This window comes from Atractosteus spatula, chromosome 2 (genome assembly GCF_055471065.1).
Source record: "Atractosteus spatula isolate fAtrSpa1 chromosome 2, fAtrSpa1.hap1, whole genome shotgun sequence".
NCBI classification, from domain to species: Eukaryota; Metazoa; Chordata; class Actinopteri; order Semionotiformes; family Lepisosteidae; genus Atractosteus; species Atractosteus spatula.
The window spans coordinates 74,357,640-74,384,511 of record NC_142707.1 but is presented as its reverse complement, the minus strand read 5'-3'; the positions used below and the strand labels follow the sequence as shown (position 1 = coordinate 74,384,511).

At 35.4% G+C, this 26,872-nt stretch overlaps 1 protein-coding gene across 14 annotated transcripts in view; it reads left to right on the top strand.

The window, feature by feature from the left end:
• The window catches only part of ptprk (protein tyrosine phosphatase receptor type K), a 241,830-nt gene that overhangs the window by 108,297 nt on the left and 106,661 nt on the right, over nucleotides 1–26,872 (top strand). For all 14 annotated transcript variants that reach the window (XM_088929190.1, XM_088929173.1, XM_088929122.1 and 11 more), the window contains exons 5-7: nucleotides 2,089–2,204; nucleotides 4,150–4,324; nucleotides 15,524–15,817. In XM_088929190.1, the coding sequence (XP_088785316.1) occupies nucleotides 2,089–2,204; nucleotides 4,150–4,324; nucleotides 15,524–15,817 (585 nt within the window). The remainder of the gene's footprint in view (nucleotides 1–2,088; nucleotides 2,205–4,149; nucleotides 4,325–15,523; nucleotides 15,818–26,872) is intronic.

Sequence of the window (26,872 nt, the reverse complement as noted above, 5' to 3'; positions counted from 1 at the left end):
TTGCACTGTTGCAATAGGGATATCTGTGTCTTCTTGCTTAAAGCCTCTGTAGACCCAACAGATCAAAACATTTCAGTTTTTAGTTTGCCTCGGTTGCTTTTAGAATGATGAAGTTAAAATATGTATTTATGTGGTCTAATTTTATCTAAATGTAGATTTGTCTTATTAGTTTAAAAATGTGTGGCTGTTTCAAAATTCTGTATCTCCACTTTTTTCCTCTGGCTGAATTTCAGACTTTATCAGGGCATCTGTTTCATGTTTCAGCCAAATTATCATGAATAATCCAAGTGTTATTCCAAAATGTTTGGTTACTACTTTTCTATTCACGTGGAGTGTTTATTTTTTAAACAGGCACCATATCATTTGAAAGAATGTGATTTTGAGAAGAGATTTGAGAAACCTGCGTAATCTGTATTTATTTTAATTTTAATTTATTTGCTCTAGTTCTTGTACTAAAAGTACTTTAAAGATTCGTCAGCTAACACTGCCCATTGCTTCCAGTCTTCTATCTACCTATTCTTTCTAATAGTCTATCTTTTGACTTTTTAGATATCTAAAACCAGGATTCGTATTGCTGTGAAACACAGATGTCAGCTGTGATATATAAATAAGCAACATTTGGAGCTGTATAACCATGTTGATCAAATTCTTGCATAACAATTATGCAATCATAACATAGAAACAAAATATTAACGTTAGAATGGCTGCAAAGGAGATTACAACCATTACAACCTTTCTAACTCATGTGGTTTTTATTGACTGGTTGATCTAAGGAATTTAGATCATAATAGAAGCAAGGTATCGGCTTCAACAACATGGCTGAGCTGTTTCTGCCACAACCCTTAGTGCAAAAGAGTGTCTGCTCTTCTCCGTTTCCACTGTTTCCACTCTGTGAAACATAGTGGTGATTCTGCAATGGGGCTGACCTGCTTTAGCCCTTTGAGTTGTTGAAGGTGACTTCAAAGGAGCAGAGTGACAAGACAGATGCCAAGGAAAATGATACCTGGTGGCTCTAGATTTGTTTCATCTGCCTATAAAAATCAGTAAGAGTAGCAGCAGCGTTTCTACAGTTGGAAAAGACCACAGAGCTGGATGGCCTTCACAGTCCCCTGACCTAAATTAAATGTTAAAGGTAGAACTGCAGGAATCTACTGCTGCTAAGAAACCTGTCAGTCTTACTACAGTCATGCACTGTGTTTGTGTCAAAGGAAGGGGGGTAAATGGCACAAAAACTGGAAACTTCTCCCAAGATGAAAAAAGTGCTGTAATGGATGGCAAAGTGGACCACACTAAAGTTTATCTAACTTAGCACGTGTGATTGACATCTATGCACAGTATCATTTTTGTAATGCAATTTTATTTTCTTTCTTTACTTTTTTTTTAAATGAGTATGAAGGTAAAAACTGCAAAAAGGGTTTTTTGAACAGTTGGAAGTTTCAAGGCTTTTTTTTGCAGAAGTTAATGTCCTTTGTTTATTTTAATACTCAATTGAATTAAAAAATAGGCATCGGTACTTATAAAAGTTGCTGGAGTGTCAAAGTACACAGAAATAAGTGAAAAGGGAAAAATAAGAGATAGTACACCCTTCAACATTTAAAAAATAAATTTCTTTGAAATATTGAAATATTGCAATCTGCCTAAGACCTCTTTGCCTCTTATATACTCATTTTTTTCCACACAATGAATTATAATTTTAATTTTTTTAATGGTTTGTTTTTTTTTAAACATAAGATCCAATTAACTGCAAAGAACAAATACATGAATTAAATGTGACCTTGAAGCTAATTCAGTTTTAAATGACATCATGGATCACAACATTTTGTTGTACTCTCTTTCCATATGTACATTCTTTTGAGTGTACACAAGGTTTATAAAGTGTTTTATTCCTACCCAAGTATTTCAGTCTATTGTGTCCATTCATGTCTTAAGTAATTTTTTTCAAACTGTAATGGGCAGATTTCATCTGGCAAATGAAGTAGTCATTAGAAATAGCTGCTTGACAACAGAAGCTGGTATAAAACCGCAGGCAACATTGATCATGCCTTTTATGTTAAATTTATGAGAACTGTAATTGTTTTCTCCTTGTAGATAAATCACCACACTTTCTACGACTTGGGGATGTGGAAGTTAATGCAGGGCAGAATGCAACTTTCCAGTGTATCGCTACTGGGAGAGACGCTGTGAATAACAAGCTTTGGCTTCAGGTAAGAAAAAATCAGAATGGGAATTTGTAAAAGGGACAGGTCAGCCTGTCCTGACTGGGAAGGACAGACGAGTAATACCCTAAACAAACTTAAATATCCTTTATTAAAGGGAAAATCTCTAAATTTGATAGCTGGGAGGGTGAAATCTCTGCAGTTATACAGCTTTCTTACTGAAGTAGGCATCTCATCAGTTTGGAGTAGTGGCTCTGACTCTGCACTCATAACTCAAGGGTTTTGGGTTAAAACACTGCGAAGGGATTCAAGGTACTTGACTTCGATTTCTCTAGTGAAAGACCTAACTCTATGAATGTGTGCAAATGTAATTTGTGATGGATTGAAGCAGCCACATAAATCATCGTAATAAAGTAAACATACATATAAGTAGACTTATGGAAAAGCAGTATAAAAATGTTGCAGTTGCTGGTGTCTTCAATATCCACTTCTAATGTGGAAGAAATAATGAAAAATGCTTACATTTCAATGATAAATCTAATAATAAATCCACAGAGTATTAAGTGACAATGGTTTTCATCTGAAATTTTGTTTTGTAAACTATTTCTGACATGTAAACACTACATCACTCATTAGTACGGTGATTACACACCATCACCAATTGTAGGATAATTAAAACTGTGATTCTGACTCATGGCACATTGTTCCTTTTTAAAAGCAGGAAAGTTCCTAATCTGTAACCTTTATGAAGAAAGCTTTAGTTGAGCTGATTCTTTCTGTGAGTGGCAGGGCAGGAGAAACTGATAGGTCACAAATAGCTGCTGCCTATTAGTATTGTGTCTGGGTCAGTGGAGCGTCATGATTTCTGTCTCCATTTGCAGCCTGCTAACATCTTGATTTAGCCAATAGGGTAGAGAAAAAATGCACTAGGGTATTGACCTTCCACACCATTCGATGGACCTGCTGCCAAATTATATATGTAATGGCGGATTCTACCAGCAAATTAAATCTGTGCCTTTTTCACCTGGGTTTTAAGGAAGATCCAGGGTCTCAGTGGAGGGTATTGAGCTGTAAATGAAAAGAGTGGCACTTAAATTGATTTGAAGTTATGATGGTTTTTATCAGAGCTTGAATCTCATCCTCCACTTGCCTCTCTAATGCTTCTCTTAATGATATCTGTGTCGCTGAGGTCAGGCTGTTTTTGTGGTCGAGGGGTGGTTATTGTCAAGCCTTCTGCAGTCACTGCTGATGTAATGATAGGCAGGCTGCTGGAGAGCTGCACATAGATGGCTGAGTGGGAAAGTGGATCAGGCTAAATGACCTTTTCTGTGAAAACAGGCTAGAAGGTGAAAATGTAAAAGAGAAACTACTGCTGCTGGATAGTTGTCTCGAAGTTTTTCACACAACACATGTTGAGCAGATGTGTCATTTTACAATTGTGCTGAATTGTCGGGTTTAAAAGACCTCTACAAGTTCTCTTTCCCGCTAGCAAGACATCAATGATTAATTAATTTTTACACATGCAAATATATTATTTGATTTAGAAAACATTTACTAGGAAGTTAATATCATTTTGAATAGATCTGAAACACTTATTTAATAATTGTATTATTATTGTTTTTTAATTCTGGAATAATTCCCAGTTCAACATATACCTTGTATTTCTCATATTAAGAAACAGGAAGAGTTATCCATTGAACCTGAGCTATTTAAAATAACAATTTGTAAGTTTTGAAATGATAACTTGTATTTTTTAGATCTTTCTATACAGATATTTATGATGGTTATTATAATAAAGATAGACTTTGTAAAAAAACACATTAATTGAAAAATTCTTATTGTGAAGCATCCACTCATATATATTTCTTAATTTAAGAGGAATTTGAAAATTCTGAACATTGCATAGTAGCTAAAACCTGTTTTAATTCAGACTTTTTTCCCTTTTAACTATTTTGGGAAGTACTACTTTTTTTGTTGTTTTTCATTATTGTAGAGAAGGAATGGAGAAGACATTCCAGTGGCTCAAACAAAGAACATCAACCATAGGAGATTTGCTGCTTCATTTCGGCTAAAGGAAGTGACCCATCTTGACCAAGACCTGTATCGCTGTGTGACTCAGTCTGAAAGGGGCTCTGGAGTGTCAAACTTCGCTGAACTCATTGTTCGAGGTACCGTATCACAACTTCCAATTTGCACCTTTTATTTAGGATAGACCCTTCAGAAGTGCAACATTTTCTGCTCTGACATATGTGTTTCATTCCCTACCTGCGCTTCAATGGTTTCTGTATGAGGCTGATCTTACTATAGGTGATATTATAATGACCTCCTATAGTTTGTATTTGTAAAACTTATCTGATGTATTACTGTTTTTGTCCGTGCAAGGAGGAGATAATTTATTGTACCTGCGCCAGAAATGTGAGATGGGTCTGATTAAGAAAAAACAATGAAAGCACACCTCATTCATAGAGACTGTCTATATTTCTACAAATAAACACACAAACGTAGACACAAAAATGTATGTACATGCATTTCAGTCTCAGTCTCCTGACAGGCTTTTGATCTCTGGCTTCCAGACCTTCCAGATTCCATTTAAAAGTAAATCTAAATAGAAATCATTAACATTCTAATTATGAGATAAAAGTATAACTAAACATTATTAAAACATAAGCAGAACCACAGAAAGCATGTGCGCTTTGAAGAAATACAAATATAATTTGATATAATATGCAAGCAAATATTACCAAAGGGAGAGTATTACAGAACATTTTATGTTGTGATATGTAAAGTATGTTTGTGTAAGTGATACACAAATTAGTTTGGTACAGATGTGAGGGCTTTTGGCTTCTAATGGACACTACTGAGTCTGAGATTTTCATACAATGTACTGGCTTTATACATTTTTTATCAGAGCAGAAGCTTATAACAGTTTATTGTTTATCTGAATGACTGTAAAACAAATCTTATTGTTAACATGGGCCAGAGGCCCTGTGGGCAGACAAACCCTGGTGTTAAAACTAAGTTGAATATTAACTGCAGTGACAGGTCCTATATCTCACTGGCACTTTAAATCTGACATCCTGCTATAAGGATACAAAAGATGGTAATTTTAAAGGAAATTTTGGGGCCATTGATATGGATTGCCTTTAATAAGAGCTGGCATTGTGTTGCCTGTTGTCGCTGATGACCCAAGGGTAACAGTTTATTAGTGGCTCTTCTGCCAAACTGGAAGTGACAGAGGATGCTTAGGGCCATTTTGGTTCCGTTTGTAACAAATGAAAATTTCAGTAGCAAATTCTTTCACCAAAGGAGTATTGATCTATGTGTCCTTAGAGCTGGAGGAAAAAACATGATGAAACACAGTTTACTTTGTCATGAGGTTAGTATTGCTTCCAGATCTTTTTGAGTAATGACGTTGCCCCTTGCTTGCACAGGCTAAACCTTATTGACAGTGCTGCTTATTAGAAAAGATTCCAAGACAAACACAGTCTCCTGAAGCAAATTCCAGCTTTATAAATTGATTTTTAACTTCAGTGGAGGGTTATTAGAATCTTCTCTCTTTAAAATAGTCATGTGGGACTCTTTTTAAATGAATGACTGGGAATTTTTTAAATACTTATTTTCCTTTGCTAATGATTGCCAAAATAAAATTAAGTAATTTACACCTTCTAGGCGCTAAACCTTATGCAATCACGAGTGTCTGTGAGGTTATTCATATTAAGAATTTATATTTTTAATATTTATCTGGCATGTTGAATTATTATTAATTTTAGTTACTGTAAAAGCTGTAGTGTGATTCTAAGTATTTACATCCTTGATATACTTGATATAAGACTTGATATACTGATGGTAATTCTTAACCTTTTGTTCTTCTGCTTGACACTATTTTTCACACCTACAGAGATACTTGTCCCATTAAATCAAGACGCTGGTATTGCCATGCTATTTTTTTCCCCAAATAAGTTGCCTCAGATCATCATAAAATATTCTACTTTAAAAAGGCATATCGAAGTATTCTATTTATTAGGAAAACAACAAAAGCTTGGTTTTCCGTAGATATACACCATACATGTTTTTTTGAACCACTTTTTTCTTCTCATCATTTATTGTTACTGCTCTTTTTTTATTACCGGTTTAAAAAATGTCTTGGCTGCACATAAATACCAGTACTGTAATGATTTCTAAGTTGTATTTTGATGAGATACTTGGTCATCCACAGACTTGTGCTTTAATGAATGTGGAATGTTTGTAGTGTGGAGTGTGTGTCTTTGCGTAAAAGTAATATTTCTGTCTGTTTCAAATAAAAATAGCAGACTGATGGGTGGTAGATGCAACTGTCAAGCCCTGAGATGATGTGAAAATATTTGCTAAAATGTAGATTAATAACTTCTACCTGCCAACATTTCTCCAATGAAGAAAGCATACTTCCTGACATCTGTGTGCTCAAAGAGAAATTGTTAAACTCAGCTGATGAGTCTGGATTGGTTGATGCCTTATAATGATGAAAACGGAGGAGCTTAGAATTCAGCATTGATGTCAGAAAAGGCAAAGTGTAAAAAAAAACCTGTATATTAGAAATAATTTGAATAGGGAGTTAGATTCCAACGTGCTGCTAGGGGGGATTTTGATCATTTTAATTATCAAAGTTTCATAATGGTTTTCAGCTGAAAAAAGAAACGTTCTGTAGTTTGGGCTGTGACTGGGCTGCACATTCCTCAATAGGAAATTAGCAGTTCACCTCCTAAACACAGATCTAAAATATGCAGAATTCCTTCAGAATTAAGAGATTGAGACAGAGGTTGAAGACATCAGTCTTTCTGTTCCTCTAATACCTCAAGTCAGTTTGAGATTGCTGATTAGGCTGTGTTGTTTTAGTAGCAGTCCTTACACTGCCGTTTTATCCTCAAAGGTTGTCATTAGGTTCAATAGCTACACCAGACTAGAAAAAATTCTGAATAAATTAAGTTGCTGTGCTACGCTGCTTTTTTGATCAGATCTTGCTCTCTTGGTGAGCAGAAGACTTTGTCGATTGGATCTGTAATAAAAGAAAATCAATTGCTATTAGTTTGTCTCCTTAGGTTAAAGGCACTACAGGTTCGCCATCAGTTTTGGAGCAGTGCAGTGATACTTAGCAGCAAATCAGGAATGATGCAAAAGATGGATGAGACAGAGTTCAAGGAGCAGTAACGTGAGGGTCTAGCACTATCATTCCGGGCTGTCTCGGCAACATGATAGATGGGTTTGTAGGGAGAAGCAATAATACTAGATGATGAAAGATTTATCTTCTGCTTTTTTTGCCATTTCACATTACCTGCAGAAACTCCAATGGCATTATCGTTTCTGCTTTGTTATTAAGAACCATGCTGCTGTTTTTTAGTAAGCAATACAGAAAGTGTTGGACTGAGTTGTTTCACTACAACCATCAGCTTCAAAGGATGTTCGTATACGAGCCACTGCATGCTGTAGCCTTTTAATTACTTGGCATTCATACTGCAGAAGAGGAAATGAAGGTTGTGCTAATATTGTAGGCAATTTGTTGCATCCCACAATCACATCTCTTTGTGTTCCTGATTTTATCAAGAAACTTGATAAATGAGCCAGTCCATTAGCCAAGTTAAAATGAAATGGATAATTGATTATGTCTACATTGTTGCTGATTTTCTTTTGCTATTATAATTGAATTTATCTGGGGAAAATGTGTTCTGTAATAAACTGTGTGACCTCGAATTGTCTTATTTAATTACTTATCTAAACTCTGTTTGCATGGTGATGTATCTTGTTTGTTTGCAAGATACATATTTGTAAACCATTTTTAACATGAAATATTTCTCTGCCTGCAGGCTGTGGTGGAAAAGTTATGATAACATTTGTTAGCAGTCATTTATCTATTGAAAAGCAGAGATTCATTATAAAAATCGTTTGTGCCTTCAACTACGAAATGTTGTAGGCGAGTAAATCTGCAAGAAAAAGTGATTTGTTAAGTACTTGTAATATTACAAACAAATGCCACTCTACCTAATTTCATAATATTTAACTCTATCTTTTAGGAACATGTTTTATAACAAGATAATAAAACAAGTGGCTTGATATTGTTAGTGGTTACAAATGTGAATGATTTCCTTGTGACTAACAAAATTGCAATCTGAACTTTCACTGAATTGATTGTGTACCAGGGCTAAGTGGCACTGACCATGTTACAGTAGTGACATCACGCACTCCCACAGAGTCGGACAATGCCTACGTAGTGTTACTGTAAGAGATCAGCCCAGAAGTGACTATAATTTAATCCTGCAGCGGGTAGATCCAAGCTGCACCCATGACACAGATCATACAGGCCCTTCACCCTTCATTCCCACAAGTTTAAGAAGGAAGAAAAAGCTAGCCACCAGCCCCAGATGTTGTGTACATCCCGTGAGAGTTATCCTCAGGCTTCTATGTTACTCTGTATTGATTTGTGGTATTCTGCATGTTTGTGACATCCACATTACTTGATGTATCTAATCAATGAAGTAGTTGGTGAATTTGTAATCTTCTTTTTGTTGCACCTGTTTGGCCAGCTAATTTTAATGGATTTTGCCTCCTCCTTAACCTTCGCTTTCCTTAAAAGGGACCTTTTTAATGCCTGTTAAGTTTTTGCACCAGTAGCACTGTTTTTTCCAAGATGCCTTTCGGCCATTCTTATTTCCTTTTTCAAGATGAATCCTTATTGCATAGCCGGTGTAGCTATTCCTTCTTGATCAGACGTTTTCTTAAAGGGGAACTGCAGTCCCAATTTCTCAAACTGGTTATTAAATCTCTGTAACAAAATTCATTGGCAGGATAGAAAAAAAATGACGAATTTCAAATTAACCACTGAAATTGTGAACTCTGTGATAGTACTGCAAGTCGCCATGTCGTCGTAAACCCCTCGTCTCGCCACGGGCGAGAGCGAGAGTTCCCACAAGTTATGTGAAGCGGCCCTTCCTGCTCACTAGTCACTGTAATTAATGTAATGCAATGTTTGAGCTAATTAAATACAGGATGTGCAGTAGATATTTCAACGCAGAAAGCTTCCAATGTTATCTGCATGCAGAGTTAACAAGTAAGTTCCATATCGGCAAAAGCGTCTTGAATTTGAGAGCAATATTCCTATTGGATTAAAAGAGATGTATTCACAAGTCTACTTCTTTGCCATATGTCATAGGGCTGCACACATCACCGTAAATTTTGTTGCCTCGTTCTGAACACTAGAAAATGGCGCTGTCTGAGGTTTTACAAGTTACTGTGCACATTTTACTTTTATTGTGGTTTAAAATGCACTCACCACACTGATTCTTTTTAACCCCAAAATATAAAAACAGCGTTACAGTTCCCGTATAAACACCCATTTATGCATTTTGGATACTTGGTAATTAAATGACCTTTGTAATACACCCATGTATTTTCAACTAAGTCATGCAGAAATAATCTGTCAATGTATTTTAACTAACGCAGGCTCTAAACATAGAAATTTTTGTAGAATATTCAAAGAAAATAAGAATATTACACAATTGTCTTTTACATGACATCTTTATGTTTAGTCTTTTTTTTCACAAATTCTCCTTCTTCTGTCATATATAAAATGATATTTAATGCAACACAATTGGTTGCATCATCTGACCGGTCATGAACTCTACAACTTGCATGCCCTGCCTTCAGCCTGCAGCCTTTTGAATCTTATTTGTTCCTGCTTCTACACTTTCCAATTAAAATAATATTTTTTAAACGTGTTCCAACTGTTCTTTGTCATACCAAGACCATTGCTTTTGCAATATTGCAGCTTTATTTCAAGCCCGCTAAGATAAAATACTGAAATTATTATGTCTGGTTCCCTTTCTCTTTTATCTTAAATGTCAGGTTTAAACTCTTTTCAAAATGGTGCTGGTTTAAAAATGATCTTGGTTATTGAGTTATTTTTATATTTTCTATGGGCAATAGAAGCCTTAATCGGAATTCTGTCCATGATTTAAAATTGTATCTGCAAAATTAGGCTTTCCTCAGTCAAAGCACCCAACAGATTGGCAACTAAAGCCTTTAGGGATAAGCCTATATTGGCAAACATAAACATCAATACTGATAATGACTGGTGTGAGGTGTACATATTAACCTTTGGTCTGTTGACACTTTCATTCAATGCGTTATGCAGTTCTGCCCAGTTGGTTTGATTTTGGTACCTTATTAAGTTATTGCATGTATACTTGTGACCCCTGTCTTTTATCTTCAAACTGTGCGAACCTGTGCAGTTAATACTTGCGTAAAAACAGGTGTTGGTAAATCTGTTTTGTGGTGCAGGGTACTTACATTATGTTGTCATTCAGTCTTTCCTGAGAGGGAGTGTTAATAGTGTCAACATGTGAATCACTGACATAAACTGTAGGTGACCTTCTAAATTTACAGTGTTATTATTTAAAATAATGGAAGGTAGTGACTTTTTTTAATAACACAACAGGGTGTAACAAAAGAAACAAAAATGCCTCTGAATGTAAATGTGCTGACTGCAACTTAACATTACGTGTAAAAAAGTATCATTTTCTACATAGTGCTGAGCAAATTTGATATCCTGCCATGTAGTATAATTTAAGATATACAGTATCTTACAGTATATTATGGAGTAATAAAGAATGCTATAGGCAAATAAAATATCTTTAATCTTTAATCATTCACCATGATAATTTTCTATGCTTACCATTAAAAAAATTCTTTTTTCTGGAATTTTGTTTTATAAATATGCATTCAACAGTTTAATAGACTTGGCTGTAAAATGGAAATCTAATAAGTAAATTGATTCTTAAAATGTAGAGAGCTTCAGGAAAATATATAAGAAGAATGTAACTGCTGTGCTACATGCAGATTTTTAGAAGACAGTGCGTCAACAAAGTACGCACTGTATAGGTTACTTTTAGAAGACAGTGTATCAAAACAGTATGTACTATCTGGGTCATTAGATTAGCCGAAGGTAACTGATAAGCTTTGCAAAAAATATATTGGTGCTTCTTTCTTTCGTTTTTATGATGTAATCTGTTTTTGTCCTAAGGAAAGGGGAAGTATTAGAAGCGACAAAATGCTGAACTTTCCCTTACACTGCAACATCTTATAAAAATCCTGTACTGCTTGTAACGAGTTGAGTCTCTGATGCACTTTGCGGAGTGGCAACAGGACTCCCAATATTGCAATATTGAAATAAAGACCTTACTCAGGTGAGAACTCTCTCTTGTGGCTTCCTTGATAGTTATATTTCCATGACAGCTGTAATATATTTTACACTGTCCCAGCACATTACAGTAATGAGAATCCATCCTGGAGGCCATGCCTTTTATGAAATGAGGTGTTAATGAGGTCACACCCACGCTGATCATAGGCGCGTTGTTGATGTAACGTGCAGTGCTATCTTTCAGCATTGCTGATAACCAGTTGCTAAGAAAATGTTCCTTGGTTCCACTCAACTAAGCTCTTTAATTAAGAAGTAAGATTTTTTTTAGGAAATGTAACAGGCTGCTCTTGGGTTTCATTTTTAGTGAGATTCTATGGCTGGACAATGAGGCTCTTCCTTCCAAGATTACAGGTTATTTAAGATTAAGCCATTTAAGGGGGATAATAGTGTATCAAGTGAATTAATCTCATTCAAATTTCAAACTTGTGATCGTTTTGCTGTATTTTAGCAAATAACTGCAATCAACTTAAATGCAGAGCATGTGAGAGAACAATACCTTTCTAAATTACAAATAATGTCTTGTAAAAGCATTTTAGCATTTTTCTCCAAATACACAATTTGGATCAGGCGCATGGGTTTTACATGGTATTGCATTATTAGGGTAAAGTCGTCATTTTATGAGGTTATAGAATCATTAAATGAAAAATTGGATTTTAGAATACAATTTTAAGACAATTCAGCATTATGTATTCCATGAAATGCTAATATGAACCAGATAGATTGGATTGTTATATTAGGAGAAAAGAACATTAATTGAAAACTAATGGGACATCGGTGTGGAAGTTTATCCAGTGTACAGGGATTACATGCATGAGCAGATTTGAAGAGCACTTCTGGGATTCTCAGTTTCTGCATATTTCTAATTCTGATAGAGTATTGTGCTAGGAAGAACATTAATAATACCACAAAACAATTACTTGCTCATTTACTGACTGATTAAAATTTATGCATAATTTAGGCAAACAAGGAATTTAATAAATATATTTTTGCATGGCCCCAAGTACCACATAATAAATAGAGGTATTCTAATTTGTAATTAAAATAAATTCAGGAAAATCACCTAGAGGTTTTCTTAACCTAATTCTTACAGTTTAAATGTTTTTGTGGATGTTCAAATTTTAAAAACAAATGTCCAAAATGTTGGAAGTTTAATGTTCATTATTTTCCTGGTTTTGAGGTAATGTGAACATTTGCAGTTGAAGTCAAATGTTTGTCCATTTTCAGACAGGCCTGCAAGGTCTTCTCATGCACTACTATAGACTTCTTAATTACAACTGTGACTTTATGGTACATGTTTTCAAGTCAATTATCCATGCTCGTATATGGTAAAAATGCTTGGGTAATTTAAAATATGCAGGTATGAGTTTATTATCCTTTTGTTCTTAAATCAGATGCAGCATAACTGCCAGGCTGATGATAGTGTGCAGTGAGTATCACCACTGTTGCTTAATTAACTGCAACAAATGAATCGGCTATGAGCCATCTGGAATGGAATACATTACCTTTGCTGAACACAGCATTTATCTGTAGATTTGTTTGATTTGAACAGCTAACTGTTTAAGTGCATTTCCTAATGACAGAATCTTAAGTCTATGGGCGGCGAGGTGTTTCTGTTGTATGCTGGTGTAATCAAATTGGTTTTTAAAAACTAAAATTAATGGTTAAAGAACTGAGTGCTAATAATGCATGTAAGGCCGAGCTTTCTGAAATTGTATTTCAAGAGCTTTTTGGAGATGTTTTAATTCAAGACAGGTATAAGGGCTAAACTCGACTGCTTAGTAAAGAAAAGGAAGAAAAACATACCTTTATATCTTGGCACACAGGATTGCAAGAGTGTATAGAGAGTTAAAAAACTCTCTACAGATGCACCCTCAATGACTTTTAAAATCCAAATATGAGCCACACTGTTATAAAATGTTACAACTGACAATTTTATACTATTGTTTTTGTTTTTCTGCAGGTGTACAGTCTCTTTACGTTTGCACTTTTTAACAGTATTTTTTGCTTTTCTAAATGTATAACTGGTTTAGTCCCTTTCAAACCAAAGGCTTCAGGAAGCTGAATTCTAAAATACAAATGACTTAGTACAGTGGTTCTCAAACTGTGGTACGCGTACCAGGTGTGGTACGCGGCGCGCCACCAGCTGGTATGCCATATGACCCTGGAACTTTGTTGTGTGCGCTGAAAAATCGGGACAGGTTTTCATATTTTCTATTTTAATACGTGTCGAATACGCAGCCTGCGCGCTAATACTTGAGTGGACACAGAGCTACAATGTAATTCTATACCACTCTATAGGAATGCGTGCTACGAACGTAAGTGACCAATTGTATTTAAAAAAGCTATCTCCAGCAAATAGGGAGGTAGGAGAATGTGCGTGATTTTAGAACAATGTCAATGCTGTAAGCACAGGAATGCATAGAAATGTGAGCTGTGGACGTTGGCAATATTGTGAGCACAGGAAAGTGTGATAGATAACAGAAAAATATTTAAGAACTATTCTAGGTTAATTTGAGAAAAATACACCGAGCGTCTCTGTGTTTCGCTCCCATGCACATGAAATAAAAACTTCTTTTAACTTCTGAGATGGACTCCTGAAACGGAAGTGGGGAAAAATGCAAGCTTGCAGATTGCTAAAGCAGGTAAGCCCCACACTATTTTGGAAGAACCTTATTTACCGTTGGCAAAAGAGCTGACACGTACAGTATTATGTGTGAAGAAAAAGCTGCTAAACAGCTTGACCTGCTGCCCTCTCTGAAAGACAGTCACTCATAGAATTATTAAAATGGCGGATGATATCAAAAGTACTCTGACAGAGCACATTAAGATGAGCAGATGCTTTTCACTGCAATTAGATGAGTCTGTAGTCGATTTGGCCAATTTGCTCATTTACGTTAGATACGAGTTTGAGGGTACGTCCCATGAGGGTTTTTCTGTTCTATAAGCCGCTACCAACAGGAACTACAGGTGAGCACATATTTCAGCTTCTGAGTGAATTTATCGAAGAGAATGGCATAGACTGGATAAAATTCGTCGGAGTTTGTACAGACGGTGCTAGAGCGATGACAAGCCGACACAGCGGTGTAGTTGCACGAATTAGAGAGGTTGCTCCAGAAATTAATGGACGCACTACAGCATCCACTGCGAGACCTTAGCCGTCAAGAAAATGCCTGACGATTTAAAATCTGTTAGACTCTGTTGTGAATTGTATCAAGGCTCGAAAAATGAATTCACATCTGCTTTGCTCAACTAAACAGGCTCACCCCTCTTACTGAAATGGTGCTTTTTTATTGTTTATTTTTATCTTTTTGTTCCAGTTTTTTTTTTTGTAAAGCACATTGAGAAGCCACCTTTAAAGATGCTATATCAAATAAAGTTTATTATTATAATACTTATTATATGTGTATGTAAGTGTGTGCGCACACGCGCGCTCATGTTGGTCATTGAGAATTTCTGGGGTTCCTGTGAGAAGATGACTTGTAGGTGGTACTTGGTCCAAAAAGTTTGAGAACCACTGACTTAGTAAATTATCAGTAGTATTTGTTGTAATACAATATGTGAAGTGAAAGTACCTTAATAAGTATGAAAATATGAATCATTATATAGTAAAATGTTCATGTAAAAATCGTATGTGCAAGAATTCAGTATTAAATGTCAGCATACCTCAAACTGAACTTTAGGAGCCGGGTATTGTTTTGTTCTTACACTTCTGGTCTAATTTGCGCAATTTAGTGTATTAGATCCATGTTCGTCTGTTCTACATCTTATTGTATTTAACTTTATTTTACTATGTGGGTATTTGTTCTATCTTATGATCTGTATTTACGATCTCGGTATGATCAAAGTTGTTTTCAATGTTTTTTTTTTTCTTTTTAAAATAAGTATTTCACTGAACGTACTGTGTCAATCGAAGAATATAACGTTGTGAAACCTCAGAATGCCTTGGACTAAACTAACATTAATGTAGGTGTTACATGTTCTACATTCAAATATGCAATTCGGAGTGACTGAATATGATCAACCACTGACTAGAGCTCCTTAACCTACAGTAAAATTCAGAAATCCTGTAATTTTGTGTAGATTCAGTGTGAAAAACTTCAATTAGCTTTTTTTGCAAATTATTGCTTTTTTCCTCTTTTAGAACCTCCTAAACCTATAGCGCCTCCTCAGCTGCTGGGAGTTGGACCCACGTATCTTCTTATCCAATTGAATGCCAACTCTATATTTGGCGATGGGCCTATCATATTGAAAGAAGTGGAGTATCGCATGACGTCGGGATCTTGGACTGAGACCCATGCTGTAAATGCTCCTACCTACAAACTATGGCACTTGGACCCGGACACCGAGTATGAAATAAGAGTTCTTCTCACCAGACCTGGGGAAGGAGGTACCGGGCAGCCAGGACCCCCACTTATCACCAGGACCAAATGTGCTGGTAAGTGGTGTTAACCTGTAATTTCAAATGTTTTTATTCAGTCCCTTCTGTGCCACATTTACATAAAGAATCAGCAGTGATTGCCTCAGGGTCATTTCTAAAACAGAACTGGGGGGGAAGCAGCAAATTAAACAAATGTTCCCGTATACCATAAGTTGTGTATTTGACTCTTTAAAGTTTGTATTTTCCCAGTTTTAAAGAAAAGTGATCAGTTTAAACAAATTGGGGGAAAAATCTTCTTATCTTCTTATTTATGAAGTGGTTTACACTTGAGATTTCAATGAGTAATCCATGGCTGGATTTTTATCAGATTGTTATGGTAAAATGAACATCATTTTCTATTTTAACGGTAGTTTCAGCAAAGTTCAGCGCTGGAAGTGAAATAATGTTTAGGAAGGTGGTGGGTTTCATTACTGACCAGAATGTCTTCATGTCTAGTTATTCCCTAGCCAATCATAATAATGTTATTTTTTCATTAAGCTTAAGTCTGAAGTTTTGTGTTTATGCTCAAAATGTATTTTCAGGATATATTTCAGTGTAGTATTCATATTTCAGGTTAATAAGAACACCTCTCAATTAGGAACATTCTTCCTTTATTTGCAGTGATTTGATAAAATTCTTCCTGCATATTTCATGTAGTGGTTACAAAGACAGACTACCAAGATTGTAAATAATTTGCATTTCAGCTGTTTTTTTTTAAATTTGATAACCAGTATTCACCTGGTAAAATGTTACATTAATAGTAATTTTGTTCATACTTCTATAGATTTGTCTAAATATTTTAATGGAATGCACCTTCCTCACTCAATGAATCTGAAAGACAGGAATTATAAAACCTCTCTGTGAATATATGGTCTGAGTTATGGTTCTATATACTGAAGATTTGTCATTAGTCATTTGATTTGTCTTTGCTTAAGTATTTCCTCTTTGTAGTTTTTTTTTATTTACTTCATAGCCTATTTGTTATAATTTATTTTTAAAGTGGAGAAGTTGCACCTGCTATTTTTTTCAGCTTTTAAAAAGACCTTATATAGTACCAGTAAATGGACTGTGTTCAGTCTCTGTTGCCTTACAATAATGACACAGCACCAGTATGTTAAGGTCTAAAAAATGTTTACTGTAATCATGGCTTTACAACTAAGCTACACCACCGTAAAATATTTTTTTTCTGATGTAACATTTGGTAATTGTAGTACTTTAGTTAGTGTTTCAATTAAAATTTGCAGCACCACATGCTCTTTAGGAAACAGAGGTAAAGCAATTAAAACTAATTTTCCTGCCCACCTACTGGAGGAGACATTATATTTAAGCTTTGGTTGGCTGTCATTTAAATTAATATACAAAAATGTCTTTTGTGCTTTATTATTTTGGAGTGACTTAATAAACAGAAATGCAACCTATGAAGTTGTAATTGTACAAGCTGCTTTTATTAGTACTGTGGGATTACATCAGTAATCAAAGCGCAGTGTAAAATACGGGCTTAGTACAGGAAAGGAGAATCAGAAAATTACCACATAGTGTTGTCCTACTTTACGTTGTGTTTTTTTGCCTGTTTTTGCCGACAAAGGCTTGATCCAAGTGTTTCCCCAGCAGTCTTTTGTGTAGAAAGAAGTCATTGTATTAAAGCTGGACTGTCCTGGGTAAAACATGAATTAAAACTATTTTCTGTTCTCATATAAACAGATTAATTTTCACCAAGCATTGTTTAATCTTTCCAGTAAACTACTCTTTATGTTCAGTTTCATTGTGTAATTTGCTAAATGGACTTAAGTAATTATATTTTAAATTCAAAACAATAAGAGTCTGTTATCTTTGGGGGGAAACGTAACTAGATGTATGCTTGCTGATATTCGAGGTAAGAGGATGTATTATGAAATTGCTCAAGGCTCTTTTCACTCATGGATATTTTTTTTGGAGTGGAAAATTTTGCATGTCCTTGTACCTGATTTATTCTTACAAATGTCATGACATTTTTGTAAAATAACATTAATCTTTTGTATACTAGTAAATCAAAGTAAAATATAACAATGGGGTTGACTGAATAGAACTTTGAAAATGTCCCTATGTAGATTTATAAGGTGCTTGGAATGTTTTTTTTCTTTTTTCAGAGTGCTCTTCCCAAACCGTCCTGGATGTATTTAGTTATAACCCCCCTCCCCCCCCCCCCCCCCACACACACACACACTTTGGAAACAGTGTCTCCCACATATATTTGACTTTTTTTTACAAAAATGTTTTTCAGAGAGGATTTCTGTAGCTTCCAGTGACTTCTTATTTCAGACGTCTAAGTAAACAACGAATTGATCAACCTGTTTATATTTTTCCCGGCTTTTCTCAGTTTTGTTTAATTTCATTCCATTTTACTATCCTCACTTCTTTGTTACATGTGAACAGCTTAATTTACCATTGTAGAAAAATGTTAAAACTATTTTGAGAATATCGCAAGTTTGACGATTTAGACGAAAACAATTCTGGATGAAAAACTCCTTACATGCCAAAAAATACCTTGTACTCAAAACAGATGACATTTTTTAAACAGGTCCTAACAATTGATGTGTAATTGGAGATCAAATGATGCAAGTCTTTTTTATTGCATTTCTTAAGGTGGCAAGTAATTTAAGGAGATTTTGATCAGGACCCTGAAAATAGAACCATAGCTAACAAAAAGCTTGGGATAATAATACCCTTCTGAGATGAAGGTACAAATGGAAAGCTGTTGATATTAAAGAATCTCATTTTAAAATGCCAGCGTAATCTTTATTAGTGATGCAGCTCTTGTTGAAGCACATGCGGGAAGTGCTGGTAACACAGCAGCTGGTGTTCACTGTATGCAGCCTCATGCTCTGACACCTGTTCCTTGATCTGTTAAGTGCATAGAGGTAGCAGGTGTAATTCGTAGACAATGTTGCTGCCCCTTCTCTTGCCGTGGCTCTCCACACCCAATAACAGTAGCCAACAACCCAGATGTGAGAGATCATTAGTATTTTTTGTAGCACATTTCTTTTGTTCTTTGAATAATTCACTTTTGTACCTTGGTAAGGCCAAAGGGCTAATACCCTACAGCACACTTTTATTGACTCTAAAAACTGTACATGCTAAAACTGTTTGATGGAGCATAGAAAATGCTATTTGTACAAAGCGAGTCAGGTTTGAGCTCTGCATGTGCTGTGGAGTGACAAGATTGTGTATATCGAGCAGATCAGTTGCCAGATCTCCTTGGTTACTTGTGGAAAAGTGGATGAGCCTGACAAGCACTTTTTTATGGTTTTAGGACAAACTGGGCTGTTTGTCCTAAATATAGTTTTTAGCTGACTCTTAAATGTCTGCTTGGAAATGCATGGAATGAAAATCAGTTTTGGGATTCGAGGAAATAATTTCAGTTTTAAGCCAGTTCTGGCACAAACACTGAGGCACAAAAAAGCATGGAAATTGTAAAGAACTATGCTGAACTGAAGAATCCCAGATTACAAATGCTTGATATAAACCTCATGCAAGTACTGTAGCTGTTGCAAAATGCATTAGAACTTCCATTCTTGATCTTGTTTGGCTTGAGTTATTTGTCAAAAAATGGTACTGCTCCAGTGGATCATGAAATGTGGAAAAACATAATGCTTGCCGAAGGAGCCATTAACCCTATTACTGGACTGTGAGAGGATTATATTTCCTAATCACGTTCGGTTCTTTGCATTTTTAAGCTGTCTGTTATGCCATATATGAGAAATGGGAGAAAAAACGTCACTGCTAACAAATTGCCAAAGATTTAACATTTTTACAGTTGCTGTATTGGCACATCAAACTTATCAATGGATTAGTTTTTCTGATCAGCTTTACGGGTCATCACAAACGACTCCTCTGAAGTTTATTTCCCCCCTTTTAGTCTGTGCACTTCGTAGGTTTTATGGGCATCTTCTCAGCTTCTTTCAATTGATCCTCAGATCAATTAGCAACTAGTAACCAAGAATCATCCAGATTGTCTCCTCTCCTTTGTAATCATTTTTATTTTCCATCTCTGCAAATTAAGAGCTGTTTTTGTCTGCCTTCAGTGTCACAAGCACTGCAGAGGTGTAGAACATTCTCCAAGGACATCAATCTACATATTTCAACCTTATGACATGCTGATTGCCTGGAGGCTGAGAATTTTACAGTTCTAAAATGTAATACTGGCAGGAGTACGGTTGACCATAACATTGCCGATTACATAGAGAGTAGCACTTAAAAATCTGTGCCGGCAGCAGATAACTGCTACATTTTATAGAAACGTTTTCAATTAAAACAGCTAGGTGATCTTTAAAATTAATTGTTGGATTGTAATGACCAAGTAGCTATAAAAAGGTCAGCAGTTCATTCTGTCTAAAACTTGAATTAAGGTATTTATTCATGGATGTTCCCTTGCACGAAGGTGAATGGAGTTTGATGCAGTATGTGGTCTTACTAATTGCCACAGGCAGTCTTTACGAGCTAAGAGGGCAGGATTCTAAGTTATTTGACAAATATTTTTCCTAACCTGAAACCCACTTGTCCTTAAGCTTGTACTGTTTTCACTCAGGTCCAAACAAATGGCCTTCCTTGCATGACCTTTTCAGCCTTTATCAATTCTTGGCACTGGATATTGATTGTGATTAGACCTAGAGCTACAAACGCTATTAGAGAGTTTGCTTTATCTTGCAGTGAAAATTTGATTTCTGCTTTCAGCTACTGATCGTTCATGCAGTATGTCTTTTAAAGGCTGTTGTTTAAATGCTCCATTTTCAGAAGTTAGTTTAAATATGTATTGAGAAATATTCTTTTTTTTTTATTAAAGCTTTGCAATGTTTTCTATTCTTGTGGTTAAGTATAGTGGTGTTTACATTTCTATTAAGTATTTGATATTTGTTGTGCAGAGTTGTTAATAAATCTGTCCTATAACATAAAGTTAACGTTTTAGTTTTGGAACTGTTTCTAATAGATACATTCTCAGAAATAGAAGCAAAATGATTTGTGGGTTTGGTTTGGAAAAATCATAATTTTAAACTGTGGGGGGTGGTGTTTTCATCATCAGTCCTGACATTTCTTTGTAACTTAGTCTATGTGGAATTAATCCATTCTTCATTAGGAATAAAGCCTGTAAGACTAATCATTGTTTTTCAAATGTATTTATTATTAAAGAATTTTTAAGTTAAAATGGAAATATAATTGATTCGAAATAAACGCATTTTACTAAGTGTAATTAAACAAAATACAAGATTTATGAGGCAATGTGTTTTCAAACTGCAGGGCAGTAATCGTCATTTAAAGAACCAGATCTTCTTGCTGAAGCAGTTTAACTAGAGTACAGGCAACCTCAGCAGATAAAGTGGTGTTATTGAGAACAGATATGTTTTTCATTCCACCTCATAAAAGCATGAGCTAGATATGCTGACAACTAAATTTAATACGGTGCCATTGTCCTTTACATTTGATTGTTTTAAGTGGAAATGTACTTTAAATAGGGAATGGAACCTTTTTAATTATTGAAATGTTTTATCATTTTTTAATACTCACTAGTATTGTTTCCAGTGTTTATAATTGCTTTACTTGTATGCCGTTTGACATTCTGAAAGTAATTTTACTGCTGAGATTTCCATAAGGGAGATTCTTACTTTTAATGAATGCTCAGTGCTAAAATTAAATTATAACCTAGAATACCTCCTTAATTTATTTTTAACATTTCTGATAGTGAAATTTGAGTCATAGGTGCTGCTTATGACAAACTAAAGTGCAATAGGTTTGAACTAAACAAGTTTGAGTGGTTGTTAATGTGGCTGACTTTCACAAAGTAAATGTCAGAGAACAGTAGATTACTTTCTTTACCTCAGGCACTTTTAAATCATCTCCTGTGGTAGGGCTGACATTATTCTTGTCTTGAACATGGAAAGAAATTGTAGTCTGATAATTTCACTCTGTAGTTGATGAAGATAAATCATAAAGAGGTCTATAAGACTATATTCACAATCAGAACATGAGAACTAAACCATTGACTCCTACATATATGCTATTCAAACATATTTTTGTGATTGGCATTTTAAGTTGCTTTTATTATGTTTTTGCTTTTATTGCATTGTTATTTCTTTCAAAGAACATTCTAGTCTTAAGACACTGCCCTTTCTTAGACCTTGAAAGGGATCTTTAAGAAAATATGTGATGGAGGATATGCCCCTGTTTATTGATAGATCCTTATAGTTTCAGAATTAATAACATACTATTAGATGTGTAATGATACAAGTATTTTGCATGATCCATACAATAGCACATTTTCTCTTTAAGGAAATGCCCATCTTCAACACTTACTGCATGAATATAATCCATCTCTTGAAATTGGGTGATATTTTTTTATATTCTTATTTGATGTGTGATCATGGCAACGTCATTTACAATTGTGGATTTTACTTGATATCCACAAATTAAAATGTTAATGTTCTGTCAGGCATTGATGTTTTTAGTGTGGTGTATCAGAACATGTACAATGGTTGAGTGGCACAATGGTGAGCATTGCTGCCTCGCAGTGCTGGGGCCCTGGGTTCAATTCCTGGGGTGCTGTCTGTGTGGAGTTTGCATGTTCTCCCTGTGTTTGTGTGAGAATCCTTAAGGTGTTCTGGTTTCCTCCCACTGTCTTGGACATAACTTCTGCATTTCCCCCATGAAAGTGCACACGATTTATGTGTAGTTTTAGTTTCTGTCTTTAGTTGTCTGTAGAAAAAGAATATATTATACGTTGTTATAATAACTCTACTGTACAGTTCTGCAGAAAACTTTTGTTCAGACATTTTAGAGCATTACAACTTGCCATTTTATAAAACATCAAAACCAAACTCAGCATAAAATTCGAACTTAATCTATTATGGCAAGCAATATTGCTGAAAGCAATATTAGCAATATTACTGTCTTGTACAGTACTGTTTTTTCTTTTTTTTTTCATGTGTCCAGCTACAATCTGCTTATTCTTTATTAATTGTGCAGTCAGCACAGCATTTGACACAAATACAGGATTGCCTGCACTAGAGGGTAAACGGATAATGTATTTTTTGTGTTCCATTATTAAATGGAAATGTAAACTGAAATGAAAATTTAATCCTAATTAAAAGAGATTGTAAAAAATGTTACCTTCCTGCCTGTTTTAACAAGAATACAATGTGATATTGTAACAAACTTATACAAACTTGAAATCATCAAACCGAGGTACTTTGTCTTTGAAACAACCTTGTAGTGAAAGGTAAGGGTTGATCATTTGTTTTTCAACTGTTACATTTGAATTTTAAAAAGCATTCTTTTAAGGGCCTGGAGTCTAAATATATAAATAATTTAAAACTCGAAATAGGTAAACGTGGTTTGCCTCTTGAGAGTTGGCATAATTGAAGGAGTTCCCTTTATTAAAGACAGTGGTGTAGAAAATCCTAATTTATGCATTGTATAATTTCCTTCAGGGCTTTTTCAGTTTGTTTTTTGTTTCCGTTTCATAGGTTTAGTAATTCTTCTTTCAAAAGGTTTTTTTATGCCATTCTGGGGCTTGCATATATAATAGGAAGATTGGAAAGCTTTACTGAGACTGGGAAAAGAATAGAAATCTGACACATTCATTTTCAACATCTTCCATGCCAGAAATGAAGGAAAATTAAAAACTTGTGGCCTGCTAGTTTTAGTTGTTTTAGTTTAATACCTCTATGAAGTTTTGGAGTTAGTGTTGAGAGGAAAAATTCCAATTCAGTATTTGTGCATTTCTGGTTGAATCTCTATAGAACTAATATTTTAAACAGTCAACAGTCAATAAAAACTAAATCAAGTTAAGGAGTCAAGAATCCAAGAAAACTATTATTTTAAGAACAGTGCTGTAAATCTATTTTCCTGCAACAGACACAGCAGCTGATTATCTGTAAAACATCTTTAGCCTGGAGCAGCTCTAAGAGGGGGAATAGAAAAGGTTCTTTTCAAGTATACTTCACTACTAAAGGTAGTAACGATAACCTCTCTTATCAGACAACACACAACACAGAGAAAAATGATTTAATTATCAAAAGGTTATGATTAAATTATTTACATTTACTGCGGGCGATGGAGGAACAATGGTAATTGTGTGTAATTTTGTCAAAAGTGGTTCTTGTTTCCTGTGGGTGATTCTGTGGTGATCTGTGTTTTGTGCAAAAGATTTCTGCCTTTAAATTTCCTATCAGTACTGGTTTGTCTTCATATTGATTTGGTTTGTAATCACATCAAATGTATGGTACGTTAAATGGATTCATTAAAAAAATGTTTACCTGTTGCCCTGTTCAAATTGAAATGTGTGTTCTTCCAATGATTTCTTTACAGATGAGTTACATGTGAGGCTCAAGAAGGGATCAGCAGTTGACCCCATACCCAGAAATGTCATTCTGAGATGGGAGAAGGAATCGTAGTTCATTATTTCAGTAGAATCCCACAGACACACTGATACTGTTTTTTCCTTTCTCTTGCGCTGTTGCTGTGCCAGGTTTTCACCCACTGGAGGTTCAGAAGTTTCATACTGTGGTCATTGTGGAACATTTATTGTCCATATATCTATGTCTAACTTGTATTTAAACAGTCTTTTTCAAATACATTTTTTTTTAATTTTTGGTAACCATAAGATTTTATTAGTTTTAAATCTTTTATTGAGGAGCTTTCCGCAGCCAAATCTTTATAAATTACTGAACATTGGCCTTCAAATTGTGATATATTCAAGAAAGAAGGGTTTTCAATCTTAAATAATTAATGAAGCTTTGAATCATGTTTTATGACGAATATATTTTTTAACTTCATTTTTGAAAAGTTAGAAAATACAAGCTGTTTTTTGTCACTTGTTCAAAGTGGACTGCACTGCAAACTTTAAGTTAAAATGTAGGAATTTCATTGAGGTCAGATACTTTTACAACAGTAGTAAACAAGTGTGCTATGGGTGTATAACACTACAGCTCTAAAGCTGAGGCCTAATTAAAGAATTAAGCGCATGCAAGAAGTCTGGTCTGTCACAGTGTTCATTGTGAAGAGTACAATTTATAGCAGAATTAAGATTGTAGAGTTGAGCTATATGCAGTATGGATATGAGGCTAACTTATTGACATATGGAGTTAAAGAAACAAACACTAGTTTAAATTATAGTAAATCTCGTTCCAATTTTATAATTTGCTTTTAATATTTTGAAGTGTTAAAGAAAAGTGAACTGCTGAATTGTATAAATTGTTCCATAAAGTTAATTCAACATAAAGTAAACTGGTATTTTAATCATGGAGACAATGCACTGAGTTTAATCCTGATCTGGCTGCTATTATATACGTGCGGTTATATGGACTATATTTTCTGTGTTTTAAAATAAGAAATATTTTATATATATTTATATTATTTTTTTTATTATTTTGGGATACATAGAGAATTGACTGTGGGGTCAAGATCAGTGTCCTGTTTAAATCAGAAAACACAAACTTGTTATAACATCAACAAAACAGTTTGTGTGTATGTTATGTTGAAATAAGGGTGTTTTTTCTGAGGATTGTGGACATTGAATGAATTGCATTTATCATCTACTTTTTCATCTCAAAGAATCTTAAGATTGTTTTGCATAAAAATAAAATGCAGTACACACCATGATTGTTCTGAATCTTGAAACTAACCCGATCACTTATGCTTGCATGACTAGTGCTTTTTGATAAGGAACAAGTAATAGGTTTATTCCATGCTGAAAAAAGGGAGAAAGAAAGCAACATTTTGGCTGTGAAGCCTTCTTCAGGTGTCAGAAAGACAGGGCGGTAAGCAAAGGTAATGTAGCGGGAGAACAAAAGCTGGGAGAGAGGAGGAGCGAAGGGCAGGAGAAACAGACCCTGACGAAGTACAGGCTCAGTGACCACAGCCTGGCAATAGAAACTGGGAGACACAGGCAGACCTGGCTGCCCAGAGAGGACAGGCTGTGCTCCCACTGCCAGCGGGGAGAAATAGAGACAGAGGTCCACTTCCTACTGCACTGTGACAGATACTCTGGGATTAGAGAAACGTTCTTCCCTAAATTCAGAAATCTAGTCCCAGAGTTCCCACACCTGCCTGAACCACAGCGGGTCCCAATCCTACTGGGAGAGGGAGGAGGGAACTCAATTGAACTGGCAGCCCAGTATGTGATCTCCTGTCACAGCCTGAGGAACAGTGAGTCTGTCTCCCAATAATGCTCCTTCTGTCTACAGTATATGTAAATATTTTATAATATGTCTTTGTTGTAAATGTCTGTAATATGTCTGTAGATTTTATTTTACTTTTATTTTTTGTTTTGTTTAATGTGAATTTTTATTTGCTTTGGCAACACTGATTGTACCCATTGGTCATGCTAATAAAGCACCTTGAATTGAATTGAATTGAGAGGCCAATCAAGAGGTGTGAAGTCAGGATAGGTGAAGAGAGGTGTGAAATGAAACCTTCAATGAATAGAGAGAATTTAGAAGTATAGTAGTCTGTCGTTAAGAGAAGGGGGAAGAATTGATCCTAGCTGCAGGATAATTTTGGTTTTTGTAGTCTTTCTGATGTATGAGTTCGGAAAACACAGACAGAGAGATTAGAGTGGTCATGGCTGTCAGAGGTGAAATGGGAAACAATGGGCTTGGAGAGATCTTTAATCTTCACAGCCCTACCATGTTCTCTGAAGTGGTCTCCAAGTCTCCTTCCTGTTTCTCCAATGTAGATGGCTGAGCATTTACTGCAAGAGATACAGTAAATAAGGTTGCTGGAGGTACAAGATGCCATCTGGGTGATCCAGAATTGTCTTGAGGGGCCTTGAATGAGTGTGGTGTTAGATGTGTACTTGCAGGTGATACAGCAAGCTCTGTTGCAAGGGAAAGTGCCTGGTGTGGATGGTTGCTGAGGGCGGTCAAGGGAGCTGTGAACAAGGTTATGCAGATTAGGTGGTCGGCGATATGAGATGATGGGGCAGTCAGAAAAGAGGGCCCCAATGGAGGGATCATCCTGTAGGATGGAAAAGTTGTCGTTAATAGTCCTGGGGATGTGAAGTGTGTTGTGGTGGTAAGGAAGCACCAAAGGAATGCGGTTGTT